The following is a 24,159-nucleotide window of genomic DNA, read 5'->3' as shown; positions in this document are numbered from 1 at the left end:
AAATGAGCCCTTTAAAAAATGTTAAATGGATATAATACATACCCAAGCAATTGCAACTCTTCAATAAGTTGTACTTTTTGGTGAGGAAGCATCCGTGCAAATACCTTCCCACGATGGACTATTTTCCTTAAGAGCGATGGGTCGTGTTCCCTCAACAATTGGAACACATGTCCCTCAACAGCGAACACGTAGTTTTCTCCATGGACTGCCTCCAACTGTTTCGAAGACTGGAAAAGATAAAATAAAATACAATAAAATAAAAAAGGGATTAAAATATTAAATAATAGCAAATGACCTAACACATTACTGCGGGAAATATTTTGCATTCCTTCTTCATGTGTCCTTAAGTCTCTCCTGAAATTCGAGCCCATCGTATGGGCATCTTATAACTACTCCACCTCTTTTTCTTCCCTTCTTAGCAAGTATGAAAAAAAGGGGAAGCATGTGTCCATTTACTTTAAATGACACCAAATTTGGCTCTAAATTTGCGGAACTTTGAGATATGGGCATATAATAATAATAATAATAATAATAATAATAATAATAATAATAATAATAATAATAATAATAATAATAATAATTGGCGCCCCAATTTTTTTCTTCCCGCCAATTTTCTTCCCTTCTAGGTACAATGTCGATAAACTCTGAACGGTGTATTTAATTATTTTAAATAGAAAACCCAACCGTAAAATTTCATATCTCAAAATTTCCTGGATTCCGAGACTATAATTGCAACTCCCCTTCCATGCAGAATTTCCATGAATCCTTCTTTAATGGTATGTTACGTCGCAAATCCTGTGTACTATCCAAATTTGACATTTTTAGCGTTAACAATTTGGTCTTTCGCTGGTCATTCAGTCAGTCAGCCAGTCAGGATTCCATTTCTTATATACAGACACTAAACATAATCATAGAAATTCGTAATAATAATCTATTTCTTACAGTTATCTACAAATTTCCTGTAAATATGCATATTATTTTCTTTGTCAGTAACTTCGAATAGACTGGATTATGTCATTTGTTCTCCCATATATATATATATATAAAAAAAAAATCTAAGGATTCTAAAATATGATTCAGATTGGTCAAGGCCAAAATCCGGAACAATCAAATCCCTCAAATGTTTAAAAACAGAAGCGATGATACTAATTGTCCTTGCGCTAAATAAAAGTGATGCTAGGAAAACTTTAAATTTCTAATAGCCTATGTAATGGAAGAACGAGAATCTTGTTAAAGGTCATCCCAACATGGGATGGCTATGGAATATCCTTTATATATATTATCTAGTTTATTCAGTAATCGCCTTAATTGCGCAGCAAACACAAGCAGTATTCGCGACGGTGGTACAGATGCTATATGTTTGTATGGTATGATGTCCTACGCTCGCTCTAGTTTTTGAGGTAGTAAAACTATGGTCATTTACGCAGCAAGGCTAATTGTCAGGCTATTCCTCACAATACTTCACACATACTTGATAGGGTTTAGATCCGGAAACCTAACAGGCAAGAGCACAAGACGCAATCTGAGTAGAACATGCTTGGCTGCGATGGTAATATCGAGCCTGCGTTATCCTGCTGAAAGATAGGATTGAGCTAAGTAATCAGGTAAAGTCAAAGATAGGATTGACGATGTCACGAATGTACAACACAATAGACACACTCCCCACTATGAACCCCATAGGCAGGGAGGTGTAGTTTCCAGAATGCCAGATATATATATATATATATATATATATATATATATATATATATATATATAGAAACCTCTCTAAAGCGGACAGCCGTGGGGAATCAATAATTGTCCGCTATAGAGAAATTTTGATATTTTCTTACGTAAATTAGTAAAGAAGGTAATATGCAATTAGTAACAATATTTATGAATCATGTATTCACGACTATTACCAAAATGTTACGGTACCTGTGTTGTCCTCTGCTGCCCAATACTCTATTTGGAGGCACAAGATGGAAATAAGATGGTATAGTTCTCTGCACTTTACACTTACGTTTTCTGTATGTCGCTTTAATTTGTGGGTTAATTGCAGTCCAGTAGTGTCTTTTTTGTGACAATATGCGTACCCGCGGGCAAAAACTACTGAACTTGTCTTCTGTTTGGTTAGAGATTCCAGCAGGACAGTAGAACAAAGTATTATTTCAAGCAACTGCCAATCACTTTTGTGTCTAAAACAGCTTGGGTGGGAGTGGAATGCAAGCAAAGGACATGCGACTGTTGTTAAACAGAGACCCTTCGTCTGGATTGCTGAGTAGACAGTTGAGGAGACAAAATGTCTTAATGCTTTCTTGGTAACACATCTATGAATTACTAAAAATGTATTTTTACAATACTTTTCAACATATTTATAGAGAAAGTGTCCTAATACGGAGGTAAATAATACCTATAAAGGACAGAAAAGACTGTCCGTGTCCGTACTAGAGAGTGTCCGCTTTAGAGAGGTTTGCCAATATGTTTTATCCTGTTACAATGTTTGGGGATTACAAAATATGTCCGTTACGGGAGGTGTCCGCTTTATAGAGGTGTCCGTTAGTAGGATTTTTCACTGTATATATATATATATATATATATACCACCGATCACGGAGATAGGTAGATAATAGGGATATTCATACAACAGCAACGCGGAAACCTACACCATCTGCAATGGGGGGGGGGCATGATTGTTGTAAGTGTACTAGAGGGCGCTGTTCCGTCAGTTAGGGTGGCTCAAGTGATTCCTTTCCCTTGCGCGTCTTAGCGTTAAGAACGTTGTGAAGGGACGTCTGCTGTGAGAACCCTGCTCTGCCTTTCATCAAGAACACAAGCGATATATCACTGACACGTTACGTTCTGTGTGAGCGCAATTTTGGGAAATGATCGAAATGGCATATTCCAACCTCTCTTTTTCAAACGGCTACTCTCCTTCCAGTTACTATTGCTTTTATCCTTCTAGTATATATTTTCACTAGCAGCGTTCACCCCGCTTCGCTGCGGTCACCCCGGAACGCAATAAACTTTGTTACTTAGATAATTTTTACTTTTTCGCTTTCAAGTGATATGATAAAAACCATAGAAGATTGCACTAATGTTAACATTATATCGCCTGTCATTTATGTTAACCCGCCCCGCTTCGCTGCGGTCACCCGAACCCGCCCCGCTTCGCTGCGGTCATCCCGGAACGCAATAAACTTTGTTACTTAGATAATTTTTACTTTTTCGCTTTCAAGTGATATGATAAAAACCATAGAAGATTGCACTAATGTTAACATTATAGCGCCTGTCAGTTATGTTAACCCGCCGAGTCACAGGGTCATGCGGGTTGCATATAAATACGTTTATTTTTATACCTATGATGAACTAATAACAAAGGATTTGTACGTATGGACACCTGAATGGTCAATTATCTCAAGACACTGGTAATTGAAAATTAAAGTGATATGATAAAAAACATCTAGGGTCCACATCCTAACAACCCCCCAAAAATGAAAGAAATCGGTTCAGCCGTATTAGCGTGATGAGCGGACAAAGGATTTTTTGTACGTATTGACACCTGATTGGTCAATTATCTCAAGACACTGGTAATTGAAAATTAAAGTGATATGATAAAAACCATCTAGGGTCCAAATCCTAACAACCCCCCAAAAATGAAAGAAATCGGTTCAGCCGTATTAGCGTGATGAGCGGACAAAGGATTTTGTGCGTTCTCTTTTATATATATAGATTCATTTTCTTTCACTTCCACTAAAAATTCTAACGTCATGTTACGGGTTATATAATTATCACATGCTCCTTTGGCACGTGAAACTCCAGTTCAAAACAGTAGAAATTCGCATGGTTCAGATACGAGAGCTAACTATAGGTCCACTTCTTATATAGCTTCGGCATTGGAACAGAACAACACAAGGCAACAAGAATTCTTTCATATTCCACAATAAGAGTAACATTATCGTATTATGTCCTTGAACTTTATTCCTTTCCGATTTTTTTTTTTGTGGCCGAAAATAATACAATAGTGTGATTCTTATGTCAATCTACAAGATTATTAGAAATCAATATAGTACATCAGTGATGACCAAATGGCAGTCCGCGACTATGTTTCATACGGTCCGCCAATAAATATGTATGACATGTTCCTATTACTTATCTCCATGCATAACAGGAGGAGTGTAGCTGTCTATCATAGTGTATTTGAACCTTTCGGTCACTAAGTTCATTCTGCGGGATAAAGCTGTTGATACCGGAGCGTTTTTTAAGGAGTTGGGCTTACCAAACCAATATATTTAGGCTGTCTATCCGTGTGTGAGTGTGTTCGGGAGAGAGTAAAGATCTTAAGAACTACTTCACGGATCGCCATTAATTTTGGCCAGGTTCTAAAGGGTCAAAAGTTAGAAATCGAATTCGATGATGGAAATTATATTCAAACCGGAAGTGGTGGAAAGAGCAAAAATAGTAATAGATAGTGAGAAGCCGTTTCTCAGCTCCATCCTTAACTCTCTACTAAAACCGGAAATGATATAAATCCGCTTCAACGTCCGGTTTCAATTAATCTACATAGAGGAAAAAAGAGAAAATGAAAAGCATTTTTCCCCTTGGGAGTATATTTAGTGTTCTAAGAAAAGAATTAGGATTAGGAATTAGATTTCTGGGCTTTCGGCATCTATGACCATGTTAGCCCGTCACTATGATTAGAATTAGGGTTAGGAATTAGATTTCTGGGCTTTCAGCATCTATGGCCATGTTAACCCGTCACTAGGATTGGGATTAGGATTAGGAATTAGATTTCTGGGCTTTCGGCATCTATGACCATGTTAGCCCGTCACTATGATTAGAATTAGGATTAAGAATTAGATTTCTGGGCTTTCGGCATCTATGACCATGTTAGCCCGTCACTATGATTAGAATTAGGATTAGGAATTAGATTTATGGGCTTTCGGCATCTATCACCATGTTAGCCCGTCACTATGATTAGAATTAGGATTTAGGATTTAGATTTCTGGGCTTTCGGCATCTACGGCCATGTTAGCCCGTCACGTATGAGGGATGACGTCCCTCGGCGATCACACTATAAGAGGAAAGACAAGGAAGAGAGAATTGGGGAAGGAATTGGAGAAGAATTGGGGAAGTACCATTTCGACATTTGCCTGGTGTGAATGAGAAAATCCAGGAAAACCTCACTCAGGGTGGCTGCTCCCTCCAAAAATCTTTGACACTTTTCCAACTGAATGTCCCCACAGGGACGTTCTAAGAAAATATATCATCTGCTATCTTAACCCTCTATTCAAACCTGAACTAGCGTAAATCACAAAACATTTCCGAATTTAACATTCATCGCTATAGAGTACAAGGGGCAACAAATAGCGGGAAATGGTTCTTTAAGAATCATATTAAAGTTCTACTAACGAGAAGAGAACTGTCTTCTGTTTCAACTTTATTTTAGCCGGAAGTTGCAAAAATAAAGCACTATCGGGTTTACGTTGATCGCTATAGAAAAGGAACGGTACTAGATAACTAGAGGCCTTTTAACCCTATGTTGAAACCGGAAATGGAAGAAATCAACCACTTCTGATTGGAACGTTGATTGTTATGCAATAAAAGTGGTAATATATAGCGAGGAGAGGCTTTCTGCAATTAATTAAGCTTCGCAAAAATATATCCTCCATCCTAATCTATTTACTAAAACCGGAAGTGGTAGAAATTTACTACTACTTAACGGTTTCAACATTAATTGAGAAAATATCATGTCATACAAAATCAAACTCCTTCATATTATGAACACGTGACACTGCTACTTGTTATAGGGCTATTATTTTCAAATCTGCATAGCTCAGGGCCTAATTGGTATAGCCTAGATACATGATATAAGAAGCAGTATATGTAGAAGAGAATAAAGATTCACAGAACAAAATAAAAATATAATTTGTTCTTAATTGCCTATTACCGAAATATGGTTCTTATTCTTTTCTGACCCGCAGCGCATGTTGCCCGTCATTGCTGTAAATGATCTGGTTATTTGAAGTCTACCGTCTCATTCAGCACCTTAGACGAACAGCTTATCGTAGTTCGAATCCGATGAGTTCTCACTAAGAATCGAAATCGGATCCTGAAGATAATCCATCCATTTTTTTTAAAGATAACGTCCCACGAATATGCACCGAAACAAAGGGAGACGGTGCTTCAACTAGGGACTTACTGGGAGCTAGCTCTATATTGTAAACGAGTACGTGCAGCATTTCCCTTTTCACAATAAGTCACATAGGATTAGGATTAGGAATTAGATTGCTGAGTTTTTGGCATCTATGGGATGTTAGCCCATCCATGTATGAGAGATAACGTCCCTCGTAATACCCAGGAAATTGGGGAAAGAGAAAGAAATGGGGAAGAAAGAAAGCGTCCTGGGACCGTTATGTAATGTACCTTCCCGAAATTTGCGTGGTGGTGCAATGATAACTTTAGTGTATATCCAACTTTAGAGAAGAAAGTACTTTTACATGTTTCACTAACTAAAAGAAGAAGAAAAAGAAAAATACACTTAGTTTTAAAAATGTACTGATTAATATCGATTAGTTTGTTCATTATTCCAAGTTTATGTTACGGCAACGAATTACGGTATCAATCAAGGATGTTATAAATAGAGAATCTGCCCATATGTATCTTCATTCTATTAAATCGGTGAAGCCAAAGAGCAACCGAGCATCGGTACGTCTGATTGGCTACTTTCGTTTCTGCCATCGTCTGATTAGCTACTTTCGTTTTCGCCATGATTGTTGGCTCAAAACGTTGCGAGCCTATTGGGCGGAGTGGGCAGAGTAGGGGTGGCGAAACTGTGACGTATAGCTTCAAGATTTTGTTGTAAGGGCAGATCCTCTATTTTATAAGATCCTTGGTATCTATGTACTTTTATTTATCAAACTGAAGATATAACAATTTAGAACACCGAACTAGAAAGACAATACATGGAAGTGCGTCGGGACCGTAATACGGCAAATTGTGGAGGCGTTAAAATATTAAATAATGCTTTTGATAAAGTGGATACTTTCAAATATTTAGGATCAATATTAACAGACGAAAATTATATTCACGAAGAAATTAAATGTCGACTAAAAGCAGGAAATTCGTGTTACTATTAGGTTCAAAATCTCTTGTCGTCGCGAATTCTGTCGAGGAATTTGAAGCTTAAAATATATAAAACGATAATCATGCCTGTTGTTCTGTATGGTTGTGAAACATGGTCGCTTACTCTGAGGGAAGAACATAAACTGAAAGTATTTGAGAACAGGATCCTGAGAAGAATATTCGGACCCAAGAGGAACGAGAATGGGGAATGGCGGAAGCTTCATAACGAGGAACTACATAGTGTATACGGTTTACCCAACATTGTTAGGGTCGTCAAGCCTAGGAGGCTTAGGTGGGCAGGTCATGTAGCTAGAATGGAAGAAAGTAGAAACGCTTTCAAAGTCTTGACTGGTAGACCCATAGGAAAACGACCATTAGGAAGACCTAGGCGCAGATGGGAGGGCAATATTAAGATGGATCTCGCAGAGATAGGAATACAAAGTAGAAACTGGATGCAATTAGCTAAGGATAGAAGTCAGTGGAGAGCTTTTGTGAACGCGGCACTGAACCTCCGGGTTCCATAGGCCATAGAGTTAGTTAGTTAGTTAGTTAGAACTAGAAAGACACATGTAAGTTCGCGGTTGTATATAGTCCTAAGACAAATATTTATAATATACTAGCAGCGTTCACCCCGCTTCGCTGCGGTCACCCCGGAACGCAATAAACGTTGTTACTTAGATAATTTTTACTTTTTCGCTTTCAAGTGATATGATAAAAACCATAGAAGATTGCATTAAATGTTAACATTATATCGCCTGTCATTTATGTTAACCCGCCCCGCTTCGCTGCGGTCACCCCGGAACGCAATAAACTTTGTTACTTAGATAATTTTTACTTTTTCGCTTTCAAGTGATTGCAGTAAATGTTAACATTATAGCGCCTGTCATTTATGTTAACCCGCCGAGTGACACGGTCATGCGGGTTGCATATAAATACGTTTATTTTTACCTATGATGAATAACTAACAAAGGATTTGTACGTTATGGACACTTGAATGGTCAATTATCTCAAGACACTGGTAATTAAAAATTAAAGTGATATGATAAAAACCATCTAGGGTCCAAATCCTAATAACCCCCCAAAAATAAAAGAAATTGGTTCAGCCGTATTAGCGTGATGAGGGAACAAAGGATTTTGTACGTTCTCTTTTATATATAAGATTGAATTCTAAAGATACTCCAGTTCATGTGTAATTATTTATGCATTAAATAGTGTGGATATTAATTATTCCAAAAGTGGAATTATTGAACTGTGTGTCAAATGTAATGAGGTTATGGTGGAAATGATTAAACCGAGGAAAGCTCCACTCAGCTGGCTGTTCTAAAAAGGTTTTACTGTTCTCGCCCGAATGTTCCACCTGGAATCGAAACCGCTCGCACGAAAGGAGAGAGAGTTAGAGACTACCCTACGGGAGGCCACAATAAGTCACCTAGGTCTTTTTTTCAATTTGTACATGTGACGGAAGTTGAGTCTTTAAGGAAGCTGAGAGTTTTATGGCATTTTAGATGCAGTCAAGATGAGAAAGTGAAAATCACACTTGCATCTGCATCTATATACAAAACACATGTCTTGTATTTAGAATGTGCAGTTTACAGCTCTCTTTTCTTCCACTGTTTTTTCTCTTAACGCTAATCATAAATTAACATGTATTAATACCAGTGGCGGTTTCTCTTAATGTTTGCATGTTTGTACAAACCTCCTTCAAATATTTTCATTTTTTATTTGTGCTAAATCACTTCTCATTTTATTGTCAACATCATCTTTTCTTATACAAGTGGGTTTGAAACGGGGCTGGCTAGTTGCTTTCTGCTTGATAGTTTGCCAAACTCCCCAGCTTTAACAACTTCTGGGCCATTGCGGGGGTTGCGCAGTAAGAGGGGGGTTATCACGCCATGCACTGCCTCATAAGGATCCATATGCTTGCACATCTTTTGCAAACAAATCTACCAAACAAAAACAGCCTTTCCAAAACATAACGCTTTGGAACTGGAATTTCACCACCGTCCCTCCCCCTTCAGTATTGGTTGACACGGTTCTCGCCTGAAGGGGAATAGTCTGTTCCTTTGTGACAATGTTGCGTACCGTAACCAAGACGCTACAGAAAGAGATAGATAGATAGATAGATAGATAGATAGATAGATAGATAGATAGATAGATAGATAGATAGATAGATAGATAGATAGATAGATAGATAGATAGATAGATAGAGAGAGAGAGAGAGAGAGAGAGAGAGAAACTTGCGCCTTGCCTAAAAGCGAGATTGCCAAGTGGTCATAACTATTGGTTCTGTCAGCTAAGTAACATCAAGGCAGCTATGAAGAGAGTAAAGGCGACCCCAGTGAAGAGTGAAGACAAATTGAGGGTGTCGATATTTAATAGACTCGTATCTGAATAAGTAGAAATTTGGCAGCATAGATACAATGTTTCCCTTTCATGTGTGCATGGGTGAATGAGAAAATTGGAGGGTAGTTTTTAGAAAAAGGGCGTTAATTGGGGAAGGGGTGAGATTTTAAAGCGGGTAGCGGACTTTGTTGTGTTGTATGTTTGTGTGTGTGTGTGTGTGTGCCGGTCTTTGTTCATTGGAATATTGTTGCTGTAATTGCATAATTACGTGTCTGTCCCTGATATACGTGAACTACCAATGCAGTAGCAATGAATTCTGTATCGTCTCTGTTGAATTAGCCGTTTTCGAAAAGAACTTTCGAAGCAAACCTACTTGTGAAAGACATCGGAAGACCGATTCTGACTCTCAATATAACGCAAGTAATTAAAAGTCAGAAACGAACAGTTACAAGGAAGTTTAATCTCAACTTGTACGAACAGCATAAGTGGTTATGTGAATGTGAAATTAAAAATGCTTTGTTTTGTTTTCCCTGTTTGTTGTTCGGGGCGGAGGAAGATGCATGGAGTAAAAAAGGTGCAGATATCCAGCATCTGCAAGACAAAAAAAAAAAAAAAAAAAAAAAACAGTCAGGTCATATAAGACACGTTCTGATCACACTGTGTTCTGAAACGTGAATAGTGCTGCTCAACTAAATGCTGGTTATAGGCAGTCCATTGAGAATCACAATCAAAAAGTGACGCAAAACAAGTACGTGCTCAGTATAATCATCAATTGCATTTGGTTTCGTGACACCTTCGAATTGGCTTTAAGAGGATATGATGAAAAACAGACTCGTCTTCAAATCGAGGCGTTTTTCGTAGATTAATTAATTTCTGTCCAGAACTTGACAGCGTTCTCAAGAGTCATTTAGAAAGCGCAAAAATTTTCAGGAGTACGTCAAAGATCATACAAAATGAGCTTCTCCATTGCATGCTTGAAGCATGCAATGAAGAAATCGCTATTATTATTATTATTTATAATAACTATCAGTGGCGTATTTAGGGGGGCTTCCGAGCTTAAGCCCCCGAAATCTTACTTACTATAGTAAAGTATATGAAATACCTTGCAGAATTTTCACATTTTCAGGCAAAGCTCCCCCCCGAGAGTTAGCAAAGCCCCCGAAACAAAATCGTGAATACGCCACTGTTATTATTATTATTATTATTATTATTATTATTATTATTATTATTATTATTATTATTATTATTAAACTATTATTATTTATAATAATAATATTAAAATAATAATAATAATAATAATAATAATAATAATAATAATAATAATAATAATGAAAAAGGAGAGGTCATCTATTGTGCACCACCTAAAATTCAAAGCACAAGCCGCCACTGATTAATACACAAGAACTACGTATTTTCCCTTTTCCCATTTACTTACTGTCAAACTGTACTTATTGTGGTTTAACCTCTACACAGCTGTTTTGAATAATGGATATTTTTTGCTTCTTTTAACATTTAATTATTTACTAATTAATAAAATTTCAAATACAACTACCACAGACTTTTTATGCACTGCCAGAATCTAGTATTACCCACTTTTAGTCTCGAGAGTTGAAACGAGAAGTTTCTAAGTTCGAAACGAAATGAGAACTCTCGCGAGTCTCGTGGGAAACACTAGTTTCACAAATAGGGCCACTGTGGCTCGGTGATAGAGCGTTCACCTCAGGTGCATGAGGTCCTTGGTTCGATCCCACCTCTCGCCAAGTGAACTTTGTGGTGGACAAACACCGTGTGTGGGGATTTTCTCGAAGTTCTCCCGTTTCCTCCCTCTTTCTTCATTCCACTGTTTCTCATAATCACCGTCTCCTTGAGCCTAGCCGGCATAACAGAGGGACGTAAAACTGAAAGATTTTTCGCCGAAGTTTTATAAAAAAGTTCTAGTGTGAGAAATTCATAATATAGAATATATAAATTGATAAAGCGATTGCACGAACACAATGAAGAGCAATTATCAAGGTTTAAATATTAGCAAGTCATTACACAATATTCTCCAGTAATAAGTATAGTTTAAATGTTGTTATACGCGTGTCACATCCTTCGTGGACCTCTAGTGACACACGAAGTATTTTGATAACTTGTAAATGAAAGTAAGAAAAAATTCCGAAATAAATTTTGTACACCAATTCACAAAACAGAAGTAGAAAAATTCAACAAAATACGTGAAAAGCTTTTCGAAAATCGGGATGAAACGAGAAAAAATATTTTTCAAGACGAAAAAAATATTTGAGAATTGAGACGAGACTTTTATAAAATTTACAAGACGAAAAAGAATTATTTGAGAATCGAGACGAGATTTTTATAAAAATTTACGAGATGAGAAGAGAAAGTATTATTTGAGAATCAAGACGCAAGACGAGACTTTTATAAAATTCACGAGACGAGAAAGAATTATTTGAGAATCGAGACGATACTTCATAAAAAATTACGAGATGAGACGGGAAAGAATTATTTGACAATCAAGACGAGATATAAAATTCACGAGACGAAACGAGGAAGAATTATTTGAGAATCAAGACGAGACTTTTATAAAATTTACGAGATGAGACGAGAAAGAATTATTTGAGAATCAAGACGAGGCATAACATTTATGAGACGAAACGAGGAAGAATTATTTGAGAATCAAGACGAGACTTCTATAAAATTTACGAGACGAAAAATAATTATTTGTGAATCGAGACGAGATTTTTATAAAATTAACGAGATAAGAGGAGAAAGAATCGCGGTGGCTCAGTGGTAGAACATTCACCTCCGGTGCTTGGGGTCCTTGGTTCCATCCTAGCTCGCGGCGTGTGGACTTTGTGGTGGACAAACACTGTGCTCGTGGGTTTTCTCGGAGTTCTCCCGTTTCCTCTCACTTTCTTCATTCCATCACGTCATTCATTTCTCGTCATTACCGTCTCTTTTAGCCTAACCGGCATATTTGTGGAACGTAAACTGAAAGATTTCATTTCTTTTTTATTCGAATCCAAATTTCGAATCGAACACGCCATTTCACGTTATCTCTTATTGTTTCCGTTCTATAGAGTTAACATTGAAATCGGTAGCGCTAATTGATGTTTATCACTTCCAGTAACAATAGAAGAATAAAACCAGAGGAAGCATATTGTTGCATCTATATCAAAAAGCTGTTTCTCGATATCTATTCCCGTTTTGTCTATTATGTGATCAGTATTGTAACTGGAACACGTACATTTTCACCACCTCCAATTTGAACACACAGATAAAAATTGAGGCAAAACTCATTCTCGGGACGCTGAAACTGTCTGAATATCTTCTTTTCGATATCTCTTACCGTTTTTGTTGAGGGAAAATCAGTATTAAAACCATAATTACAAGTAAATTTCAACCACTTCCGATTTTGGTAGATTATTATAGGTGGTTATCGTATGTTCTCTTGAGAAGTTGAATTGATAGGAAAAAAAGAGCTTGTCACTGTTACTGTTTATGTACTATGGCAATCAACGTTGAAGCCGGAAACGATTGATCTCTACCACTTCCGATTTGATTACAGAGTTAACGTAGATGATGGAACCTATTCTTGGGAAGCTGATTTGATTGCAAAAAACACCTTGTCAACATATCTGACCGCTTTTGCTCTATGGAAATCAATATTCAAGCCCGACTAACAGTAAATTTCAATCACTCCCAGTTTCGGTAGAGAATTGCGGGTGAGGATTATATGTTCACCTGAGACGCTGAATGGATTGCAAAAATCATCTTGTCGCTCTGTTACTGTTCTTGTGCTATGGCGATAAACGTTGAAATGGAAATAGTTTATTTCTATCGCTTCCAGTTTGAATAAGTAGTTGACGGAGGAAATGGAACTTCTTCTTGGGACACTGAATCGTTTCCAGAAAACCTCTTTCCATACCTCTTACCGTTTCTGCTTTCATATCTATCGACAGACAGAGGGACATAGCCGTTCTGTAAGACGTCCAGAACATGCACAGCATAGATTGAAAGTCTAAAAAGTAAAACAACAATATATTCTGGTTAACTTTCCTTAGGTTCTTGTGATAAAGGCAATGATATAGAATACCTCATTTACTTTGGGACAGGCCACTGGCAGCCTATGGTGGTGTGAAAGGAAACACACAGATTCACCACACCCCAACAATTTTGTCAGGTAGTATCAAATGAGAATGTGCTATAAGCTATCTTATGGTATTCCTAGGGAGTAATATTGTCCCACCCTGTTCCGAAAGCTTATACAATTACGGGCGAGTATTTTCGTACACTTTTTGGAAACAGACTGCCAAAAAATGACTGATAAACGACCACAAATGGCAAATGACAATTCCATCTTTCACGCGGACAATGCACCGCCACACTGTGATAATATTGTGATCTTATTCTTGGCTGACTAAGGTATTGAACTTCTGACACACTCATCCTACTCACCAGATTTAGCTCCAAATGACTTGTGGTTGTCCCCAAACTTGAAGGATTTTCTTCGTGAATGCAATTTTGCCAGTAAATCATCCCTAAGAATTATTATTTTCCAATATCTGGAATATACCCCCCCTAAAAAATAACAACCCCACACGCTCACAAACTAGACGGAGGGATGGCAACTGTATATCAACAAAAGGGGGAGTTTGTTGAGAAATAGACAGAGGTTAGTTCCATGTATTTCCTTGTTCTTGCATATTAGAACGAAGCACGTCCTTTTGCTGTGCACCTCGTATATCGTCGATATTTTCGCCAACTGATAAATATCGTGCTCCCTTCGTCCCTTAGAAGTGGAATTTCTGAAAATGCTTGAACATGTATCAACTTATTTTTAATAAGGGATTTAAATACCACGTTTCATCTGCCTCACTTGAGGAACTCCTGAGATACTTTATTTTTGGAATTTTACGAACTCCCCTCGCTCCTTATGGGAGATACAGATTTTAATCCAACATGACAAAAGCCCAGCTCTACCCGAGTGCTAACAATTTTCAAAAATTCATTTCAAGTGTTTAACGGTGTCGGTTTGTATGGAGACAAACAGTTAAATTATATATAAAATATTGTTAATAATAATAATAAAAAATAAAATTCACCATATATTATTTTGACGAACCATGATTGGTAACACACATTTGATTATACTTATTACATCTTCGTTTCTTAAGTCTTCATCCCGACGAAATTAAAATACCGCTAATTTTACAGTAATTATGTGATATCTTCAAATAGATAAAAGATAATTGAAATATGGAACAAGAGCGCCCTAGACAATATTATTTTACGCGAGGTACTGTTATCACAAGTCACCTAATGGCTTTCGTTTTCAGCTGTTTAGAAACGCGGAAATAAATGCCGATTTTCAAAATGGCTCGAAATCGAAAGCAGATAAGTGAATCGTGATAACGGTTTCTCATGTAAAATAATATTGTCTAGGGCGCTCTTGTTCCACATTTCGATTATCTTCTATCTATTTGAAGATATCACATAATTAATGTAAAATTAGCGGTAGTTTAATTTCGCCGGGATGAAGACTCTTAAGTACACACAAAATAGAGGTTCATCTGTCACAGTCCTTCATATACCTGTACCTACCACGTAGTGGATACAGATTAGTAATTGGTCCATAACAGCTATATCTTGCGTGGTATCTCATCAAGCTATAAACAACGCTGTTTTGAAGGTCTTTCAAAATAATATTTCGTCCAAATTTAACAATTATTTTGATTAAATTGTTGATGAATCTTTTTGACAAAAACGTTAAGAGAGAGTCTCGTCCAGTTTGTTCCTTTGTCTATTTTCTTTCTGCTTCTTCTTTTTTCTTTATTTTCAATCTGAGCGTTTGGCTGTCTTCAATACACTTATAATGATTTTACAAAATCACATCATATTTTGCAACTAACATGAATAATTCAAGAAAATTCCTAAGGTTTGTTTTCGAAAAAAGTCCTTAATATCGACTTTCTAGATTGGAGTCCGCTACCTCTTAATTCAGGTAGCTCCCCAATTGTCTTCACGAATACTAATCAACAAAATTATTTTTAATTTCCAAAATTACTTGTATTTTGACAATTGAAAGGGAAGCCCCCAAAACAGAAAAATGGTATCAAATTTGATAGTAATATAACATTTCACAATAATTCTTTCTCATACAGAAGACATGAATAACAGTATAAATATTCAGTACGGAGTAATAAACGGGTTCAGCGAGGGATCTGGTGCGTTCCAATGATATTCTTTACTGAGCACCACTGTTATATAAGTTTCATATTTTAGGTCTAAATTTCAGCAGAATACCAGAATTGCTTTCTTTCAGAATGTAAATCAAATGTGTGTACCGCAAGGTAAGTTTATATACTGCTTCTTGCAAACATGAGTAAATGCGAACGAGGTATAGCCCTACAGCTTTGAAATAATTTTCACACGTCCTATACTTGAATTCGGTGGAATAGTATCTAAATGTATGTAAACCTTTTTAATATCAACCAAAAATTTACCGTTTTGTTCCTTGGGGCCGAAGACCTGCCGACCTTCGCAGACCGCCTCTGAGCATAATAAAGTATTAAAACAAGATTTTTCAACATGAAAAAAAATGAAAATGAAATCTTTAAGTTTTACCGTCCCACGGTTATGCTGGCTAGGCAAAAGCAGACGGTGATGATTAGAAATGAATGAAATGGTGAAATGAAGAAAGTGGGAGAAAACGGGAGAACCCCGAGGAAACCCATTCACACGATGTTTCTCAACATGGAGACGGAAGGAGAGGTGAAAAAATACAAGTGTAAAAATTGTTTAAAAAGAACTAGAAGAAAAAAGGAATGAAATTTGTGAAAAACTGTATATTGAAATGAAAGAAAAATGCAAACACAAGAAAAATTACATAATAAAATGTAACTCTATCCATCACGACTCTGGAACTCAGTAAAGAAATAATAAACACTTCTGACCAGAGTATATACACTTGTTTATTAAAAACTAAATTCCAGTGTAACAGTTTCAACAACGTAACGTTGTCTTCATCAGACACTAACTCAGAGTTAGTGTCTGATGAAGACAACGTTACGTTGTTCAAACTGTTACACTGGAATTTAGTTTTTAATAAACAAGTGTATATACTCTGGTCAGAAGTGTTTATTATTTCTTTAATAAAATGTAATTCAAAATGAAAGTTACATACATGTTAAGCAGCATGTTAAACTGTACCTGATAAGCAGCAATAATCAAAGAGCTTATTACAAACTCTTACTTATATGTAAATATTACTTATATGTAAATAATAGCTCCTATTATTTTTGTTAGTGAAAAACTGGGGGCCTAGGCAACCCGGTTCCGGACTAGATCAGCCACTGGGATCGCTGGCAAGACGACGATGTGATAAAAAGGGATCGTGAGATCGAATAGGTTGAGAAAGCGTGCGTTAAAAGCTTAAGCAACAACATTGTATACAAAAGTAATATACTTTTTTTTATTCCATATAAAAATGAAACTTTTTAAATGGCTTCTTAATGGAGAGTGCAAGCTTCGAACACATAGAACGTCCAAACTTTCATTCGTTTAATTAGAAAAATTAAACAAGATTCCGTATTGCTTACCTTTCCCAAGAAAGTAGGGTCATCTATATTTGGAAGACAGAACGAAAATTTTACGTGTTCCACAGCTTTAACAGAAGATGGCACTAGTGTAGCTTGTACCACTATCACCTGCTTGTTTGACTGCAAGAGATGGCTCTCGCGTGCAACACTTAACGCAGTCATCAGGTTGTCACCTGCAGCAGAAAGAGATGTATGTTTTTAAAAAGAGGTGATATCACGGAAACATGTAATTTCTCTCACGCATTTTTTTTAAATGTCTCACGGAATGTGACTTTTTATATATATTTAAAGGAAACCAAGAAATATATATATATTTTTTTTATTTCAAGATATCGAGACTAGCTAATACCCCTTACCATGATATCCTGGCATGTTATTAACAAGAATAATTAACAGTTACCTAGAAAAATGTAAAATAATAATAATAATAATAATAATAATAATAATAATAATAATAATAATAATAATAATAATAATAATAATAATAATAAATTAAAAATAAAGCAATAAAAATAGAAGAAACTATTCCATTTTCAATTCCAAAACGAAAAACATTAAATGCAACCAAATGTGTATCCCGTAGTACTAAAATAATGACGTTACCTATACCTAGGTAGTATGTCTTTGTGCACATGATTTAGACATAAAGCGCTTCATCTAGGATCAGTGTTCGTAGTTTGAGGCCTGGATGTTGATGGAAGATGCTCTGGAAAAATCATCTCTGGCCTGAATTTCAGTTCTATTTTCCGGGGACATATGGCCAAACGAATGGGTTATTGATTGCTGGCTACACACCTACTTGGGGCCCAGTAGGTAGCGTGACCACAAGTCAATAATACATTTGCAATGTCCATAGTTTTAAGGAAAGTGAACATCGTAATACTAACACAACTACATTTACACTAACACACATTATATTTTTATTTTTATATTTTTAAATAAAAATATAATATTTTTGAAATTCTAAGATATAAGCAAATATGTTTCATAATTATTATTTTCTGACCAAGCTCCAAAACAGGCGGTCAACAAATTGTAACGGTAATATAGACCCTCAAAATATTGATAACTTTACCATAGATGCTGATAGTATGAATAAAAGCAATAAGTAGCAATTAATAGGATCTAAGAGAAATAATTTGTAGAAAATAATATTGTGTACAATTATCAATTACAGTTGTATAATGGTATTTTCTTTTTTCTTTTTTCTTTTTCTTTTTTTACTTCACTCAGCGACACTCAACGACAAAAGTATTGAACATAGATATCCATCTCATCTCCAGTACATTCATTGTGACTCTACATGCTACAGACTATACATTGAACCCAAAATTCAACTATTTTATCTTATGAAAATTTGCATCTCAAAATTGTTATGTGGCGTCTTTTGTGCAGATTCGTCTATTGGTAGTTTTAAATATTCATCTGAATGTGTGTAAATTGTAATGGAAGTGTCCTTCGAATCCTCATCATTCTGCATACTGGCGACACGTTTTTGTTGTACAGGACGCTGAGCACAAGCTCTCTGAGATGTAGGTTTTTGTTTGATACTTTAGTATGAGCAGAGAGTTCGGTTCGTTTAGATTTTGGCAATCGATGTTTCGCACTGTTCTTTAAATGACTTTTGTACGGTAAACACATTATAATCACTGAGCTTGTCTTGCGCCCTCTGGTGGATAACGAAGATCTATTGGCTATGTTTGAAAGTAGCCATATCCGAGCAGGAGATAATACAGAATGGTGATTGACATTCAGTGAAAAATTTATTGGATGCATCACGTCTCGCTTAAGATGTTTGAGAAGTGAATGGAAAACTTGGATCCTCAAGGCATGGATTAGTAGGCACAGTAACTTTTGTCAGAACTCCGGCATGTTCAGAGGCGAAAAAATCTGCGTCAGTAAACAGATCAAATAAAGGATTCAATACTACCGACATCGCCACATTTAAAACGTGTGTTCTGACACCTAACACGCTTCATTTTTTTTTTATGTCAAACAGTGACAGATAAAGGCACTTAAGTGTTTCTTCCGTGAATGTACCTAGGTATTACACGCTATAGGTATGGGAGGAACTGACAACTTACGGAAATTATGCAGAATCCATATCTCATAACCAAGGGCGCAGATTTCTCTGTAAATTTGGGGGGTATGCAGATACAGAAGGCAGATATGAGGATTTTAAGACAAATTGCATTTAAATGATGTCAAAAATGGTATATTCATAAATACAATGAGGGGCTCATATGAACTTTGGGGGGCCTTGGCTCCCTTGCTCCCCAGGATCGGCACCCTTGCTCGTAACGTTCAAGACGCAACCAGTGACGCCGACGTGACGCAATATTGTTTCAACTGAATGCATTAGGTATCTATGCGCAGCAGTTCAAATACTCGGGGGTTTCAAATTAACAAAAGGGGTCCATAATATCACCTTTTCCTCTAAATAAGGTAAAGCCTATTAATTTGTTTTGGCATCCAAAAATAATTTTTCCTTGCATTACAGTAATACTGTAAAACTCGTGTTTAGCATAAAAGCAAACTTGTGAAGAAAAATTAAGCCCCGAATTAAGTACTAAGTTTATACGGCTTAAAGCAATACGGAAGGTAAAGAACGTGTTTTCACTTATGTAGAAACAACATTTTGATTGAGAAGTTAGTTGTATGAAAACATTATGTTATGCAACCTTTGCGTGGCAGCATAAGCTAACCAAGTGTAATTAATGGAAGATGTCTCCCCTTCCTCCCACTTTCTTTAAATCGTAAATCGTGTCAGATGAATGAAAGTGTAAGTAATGCACGTTTATTATTTTTTTCTTTTCCCTCTTCTCCTACAACACAGGCGCAGAGCAAAGGGAGAAAGCTTGTTTCACTGTCTCAGGCGTCTTGAGAAAAAAAAAATCCTTCCGGTATGAGAATGTTGCTCCTAAGGTTGCACTTTTCATTGCCAGTAGGTATCACTCTTTAATACCAAGTTATGATTTAATAAGAAGTACAAAGGTCACGTTTCTACTAAAGCTAAGTGCTATCATAAACCATTGAGTACAAAACAATGTTATACATCGAAAAATGTGTTGATTATTTTAACGTAGAAACGAAAAGGTGTGGGGATGATATCAAGGTGGGAGACTACTGCGAATTGTTGCCGAATAATGGGGTGTCTCAAATGTCTCTTGACATAGGGTAATTCTGTTATTATCAGAGTTACAACAAAATATAAGAGGGGAAACCGTCTCCAAATATCATGTTTTCAATTTAAACTGAAGGATTAAAAAAAAAAAAGTCAGACGAGGCGTTTGGGCTGTATACTCTTTATGTGCCAATGTTAAATGAAAACGCAACTACATCAGTTACCTGAACCCGCAACATAAAGTGAATGGGGGCATATTTGAAATGGGGTCTGGCCATTGACACGTTAGCGTAAAAGACAGTAACTTTATTCACTTACGTTGTGGGTCTAGGTAAATGGCAACGTTTCATCTTCATTTAACATTGGGCGTATATAAAGAGTGTACAGCCCAAACAGCTCGTCCGATTAAAAGAAAAAAAATCCTTTACTTTAGATTGAAAACATCATATTTGGAGACGGTTTCCTCTCTTACATTTTGTTGTAACTTTGATAATAACAGTTACCCTGTCACGGGACTTTCGAGACACCCTGTATATACTGCACATATATAGGTTTTTCTCATATATATACGATGTTCATTTGTTAATTTTATGTTAATTTGATTTTATGAATACATGGAAGAGACAATATTATAAACAGTAATAATTAAAGATTAAGATTACCCATTGTTGTAATATCCATAGATGTTTATCCAATACAGAAGCGATATCAAAATTGGAGTGGTTAGTTTAGTATGGTTTAATTTATTGTTTAGAGAAAGATATTCATGGAACGATATGTTTGTGCAATGTAGTTTTTTATTCAATTTATTTTTGAAATCATATATTATTTTTACTAAAAGAACGTTAATAATAAGATAGTAATAGTTTTTAACTTTCATCCATAAAGTTACTCGACACTGGGAGATAGACATGACTTCTGGAAGTCCGAAGTCCTGTCATCTCTGAATACCGGGTACGTTGAACTCTACTAATAAAGGGAATCTAGGAAGTCCGATTTCCTTTAGAGAAGTAATAGCACTTATAAGTAGAAAATTTACTTGTTAATTTCTGTAGCAGTCATTTTTCTGATTCTATTATTTTATCTATTAATATTTTATATATTGTTATTTTATAATTTAATATGTTTATGTATTTTTTATGTATATTCTTTAATATATTGGATACGCCCAATATATTAATTTTCTTCTTTAAATAAATAAATTAAATTAAATTAAATTAAAATTTATAATTTCATGTTCGTATCGTATATAGAGTAAGAAAATTATGTCTTAAAATGTCCCCCCCCCCTCGAAGGCAGGAAGCTTCCCTGGAAGGGGCAGTTGCCTCCCTGCCCGGGTCTAAAAGTTCCGTGTCAGAAGGGCCCAAATCAAATTGGCCAAACGTCAAAAGGGTCCGCGACAAGAAGGCCCCGGTCAACGGATTCAGGTAAATACGGCTCCACGGCCAAAAAGTCTGAAATCAAAGGAGGAGTGGAAATCAGGAGGGTGCGAGGAAATGGCGTCCCCTTAAGTAGGCTGAAGTGTTTGTCCAAAAGAAGGAAGAATATCAGTGGTTAATAGTAACAAACAGGAAACTTGAATGGCGATCTTGATTTTATTTGGTTGTTGTTTGTTCTGCAACAATCGCTATTACTTAAGCCGGTTCCCCATGAAAATTTGCGCCCTCGTCTCTTTGAGCTTGTATTCTCGTGACATAGCCCGATTAGACTATATCTATTGATAACGGTCCTCTTAGTTCTGGAATACCATTTCCACTCCTGGATCAAAGTATAAAAATATTTATTAGTATGAAAAATATTCTGTGGAAAGGACCTGTTTAATTTTGTAAGAACATACATGTGGATCTCTTACACCTTTGCCCTTTTGTCCGGGCCCTTCTGACCTGACGCCAGCATGTTTTGCGGTTTGACTATCATGAATGTTACTTTCTTCTAACAAAGTATGTATGTATGAATACGAAAGTTTAAAAGACGTTCACAAGCGCAAGGAGAGGGAGAAGCTTTTGAAACTCAATTACAATATATCACATTTTCTTAGCGCACGAAAATATCGTTAAAATCAAGTAAGTCTGTACGAACATGGACATACTCAAATGGGTAGGCTACAACGTCAATAGACAATCTATATTAAAAGTCTGTTATTATAATAATACTGTGCCATTTACATACAGGCCTAGTAATATATTCCTTCGTGTTTTCAACTTTTCGTCTTTTGTTCATCCTCCAATCATCACTGAGTAAAACACAATAATTTATTCTAATCTCATCAAATAATCAAATTATATCTTTATTTAAAATCTTTTTAGGTCTATGGTTAAAGGAATAATGCGGATCTTGAAAAGGAAAAAAAAAAAAGAAAGCGAAGTTCGGAACGATGTTGAACGTGATGTTTGTTAGTGTTCTCTAACGATAAAGTAGATCACAAAACGAAGCAAGACAGCGGCAGAAGGTGAAAGAGAATATTTTTATGCGTTCATTGCTCGATCTCAATGACTGAGTTCAAAAGAAAAAGAAGACATATTTTCGAAAGTAATGCGTTATAATTATAACGTTAACTTGCTAGGAGGTAGAGTATCCATGCGTAAAGTGTAATGAATATGTTCCTTTCTTTCAAAAATATAGGATAGAATTAGAACCCTCTTCCCAAAGCAATATCGTTACAATGACTACAATACGGAACTATTCTTTCTGTATTGCCATTCGGATATGCTCTTTCTGGATACTGTAAGGTGTACAGACACACACACACACACACACACACACACATATATATATATATATATATATATATATATATATATATATGTATGTGTGTGTGTGTGTGTGTGTGTGTGTATTATGGAGAGCATAACGTGATTTGCGGAAGCAAATCAGAGAAGTGAAAATTAACGGAAGTGTCTATCTGTGAGTAAGAGTCGGCCGATCTTTGTTCTGTAGTGTTGAAGTAGTTACTGAAATGAGCATTTTTCCAGTAATCATCTGTAAACCTTAATGAACACCAGGAAGTATTATTATTATTGTTCAGAAAGAATATATGGTATTGTAGGGGCGGATCTAAGATGGGAGAAAATTAGGAAAATTTCTCTCCCCAAAATTCTAAAGACAGGCCGTGAAACATATATGTCTGTCTTTATTGCGTCAACAGTGCTTTTGTTAGTTTTTATATATATAAAAGCAAGTAAAGTGTCGCAGGGTACACCACGTAAAGGAGTTTGGTTTTTCACAGTTACCAATTGAATTTGAATTTTTACATTTTCCCTCACACCCCATCCCTTACTTAAAGATAACTGAATATCTGAAGTTTTTAGATTTCTCGAATAGAAACGGTAAACAAATATTTTGTGAAGTGTACGGCAACGGAAATTCAGAAGGAGCCTTCTGTGCGAATTTGTCAATATTGATCGATTGAGCTGTAAAATATGTTTAATATTTGTATTTAAAATCGGCAACTAGTATATCACATCTAGTGTTGCCACGAGACGAGACAGAACCCTTTGAGGTGAGACGTCTCGTGAAATGTCTCGTCTCGTCGCGTGTTTCAAAACCCCAATAAAGAACAACAACGATCATAAACAACTTTAATAAACCAACTACCTACAAGCTGAAATGAAAATGGTTTTTTTTTATAGTTTAACGTCCCAACCTAACCTAATTTAGCTTAAAAAACGACGAATGACTTACGAAAGTATTTGATTATGAAAGAATCGTTAGAATGACAATGTGGGAGGAAACAAGAACCTCGTTAAAACCCACAGATAAGATGCTCTCAACCAGAAATTTACCTGGTCTAAAATCTTACCAGGGATCCCTAGCTCCAGAAGAGAGCGCTTTATCACCGAGCCACCGTACTCCAAGTTGAAATAATTGATGATGAAAGCGTCTATTGTATCAGATTCTCATTGTTGTTACTCCACATGTCCACTGAGTTTAATATCCATAGAGCTTCCCCAATGATGTAAGAGACAACCATAACGTCAGCCACTCTATT

At 36.2% G+C, this 24,159-nt stretch overlaps 1 protein-coding gene across 1 annotated transcript in view; it reads right to left on the bottom strand.

Moving 5' to 3' along the window:
• LOC145679528 (polyamine-transporting ATPase 13A3-like) overlaps positions 1-24,159 on the bottom strand; it is a 161,219-nt gene that overhangs the window by 18,889 nt on the left and 118,171 nt on the right. The window contains exons 12-13 of the mRNA XM_081750106.1: positions 17,048-17,220; positions 43-227 (exon numbers count right to left, since the gene is read on the bottom strand). Coding sequence (XP_081606232.1) covers positions 43-227; positions 17,048-17,220 — 358 coding nt within the window. The remainder of the gene's footprint in view (positions 1-42; positions 228-17,047; positions 17,221-24,159) is intronic.

Source organism: Thermobia domestica, chromosome 2, assembly GCF_964235325.1.
Source record: "Thermobia domestica chromosome 2, izTheDome1.hap1.1, whole genome shotgun sequence".
In the NCBI taxonomy this organism is placed as follows: Eukaryota; Metazoa; Arthropoda; class Insecta; order Zygentoma; family Lepismatidae; genus Thermobia; species Thermobia domestica.
The sequence above is the reverse complement of the archived record's forward strand: the minus strand, read 5'-3'. Positions and strand labels throughout refer to the sequence as shown.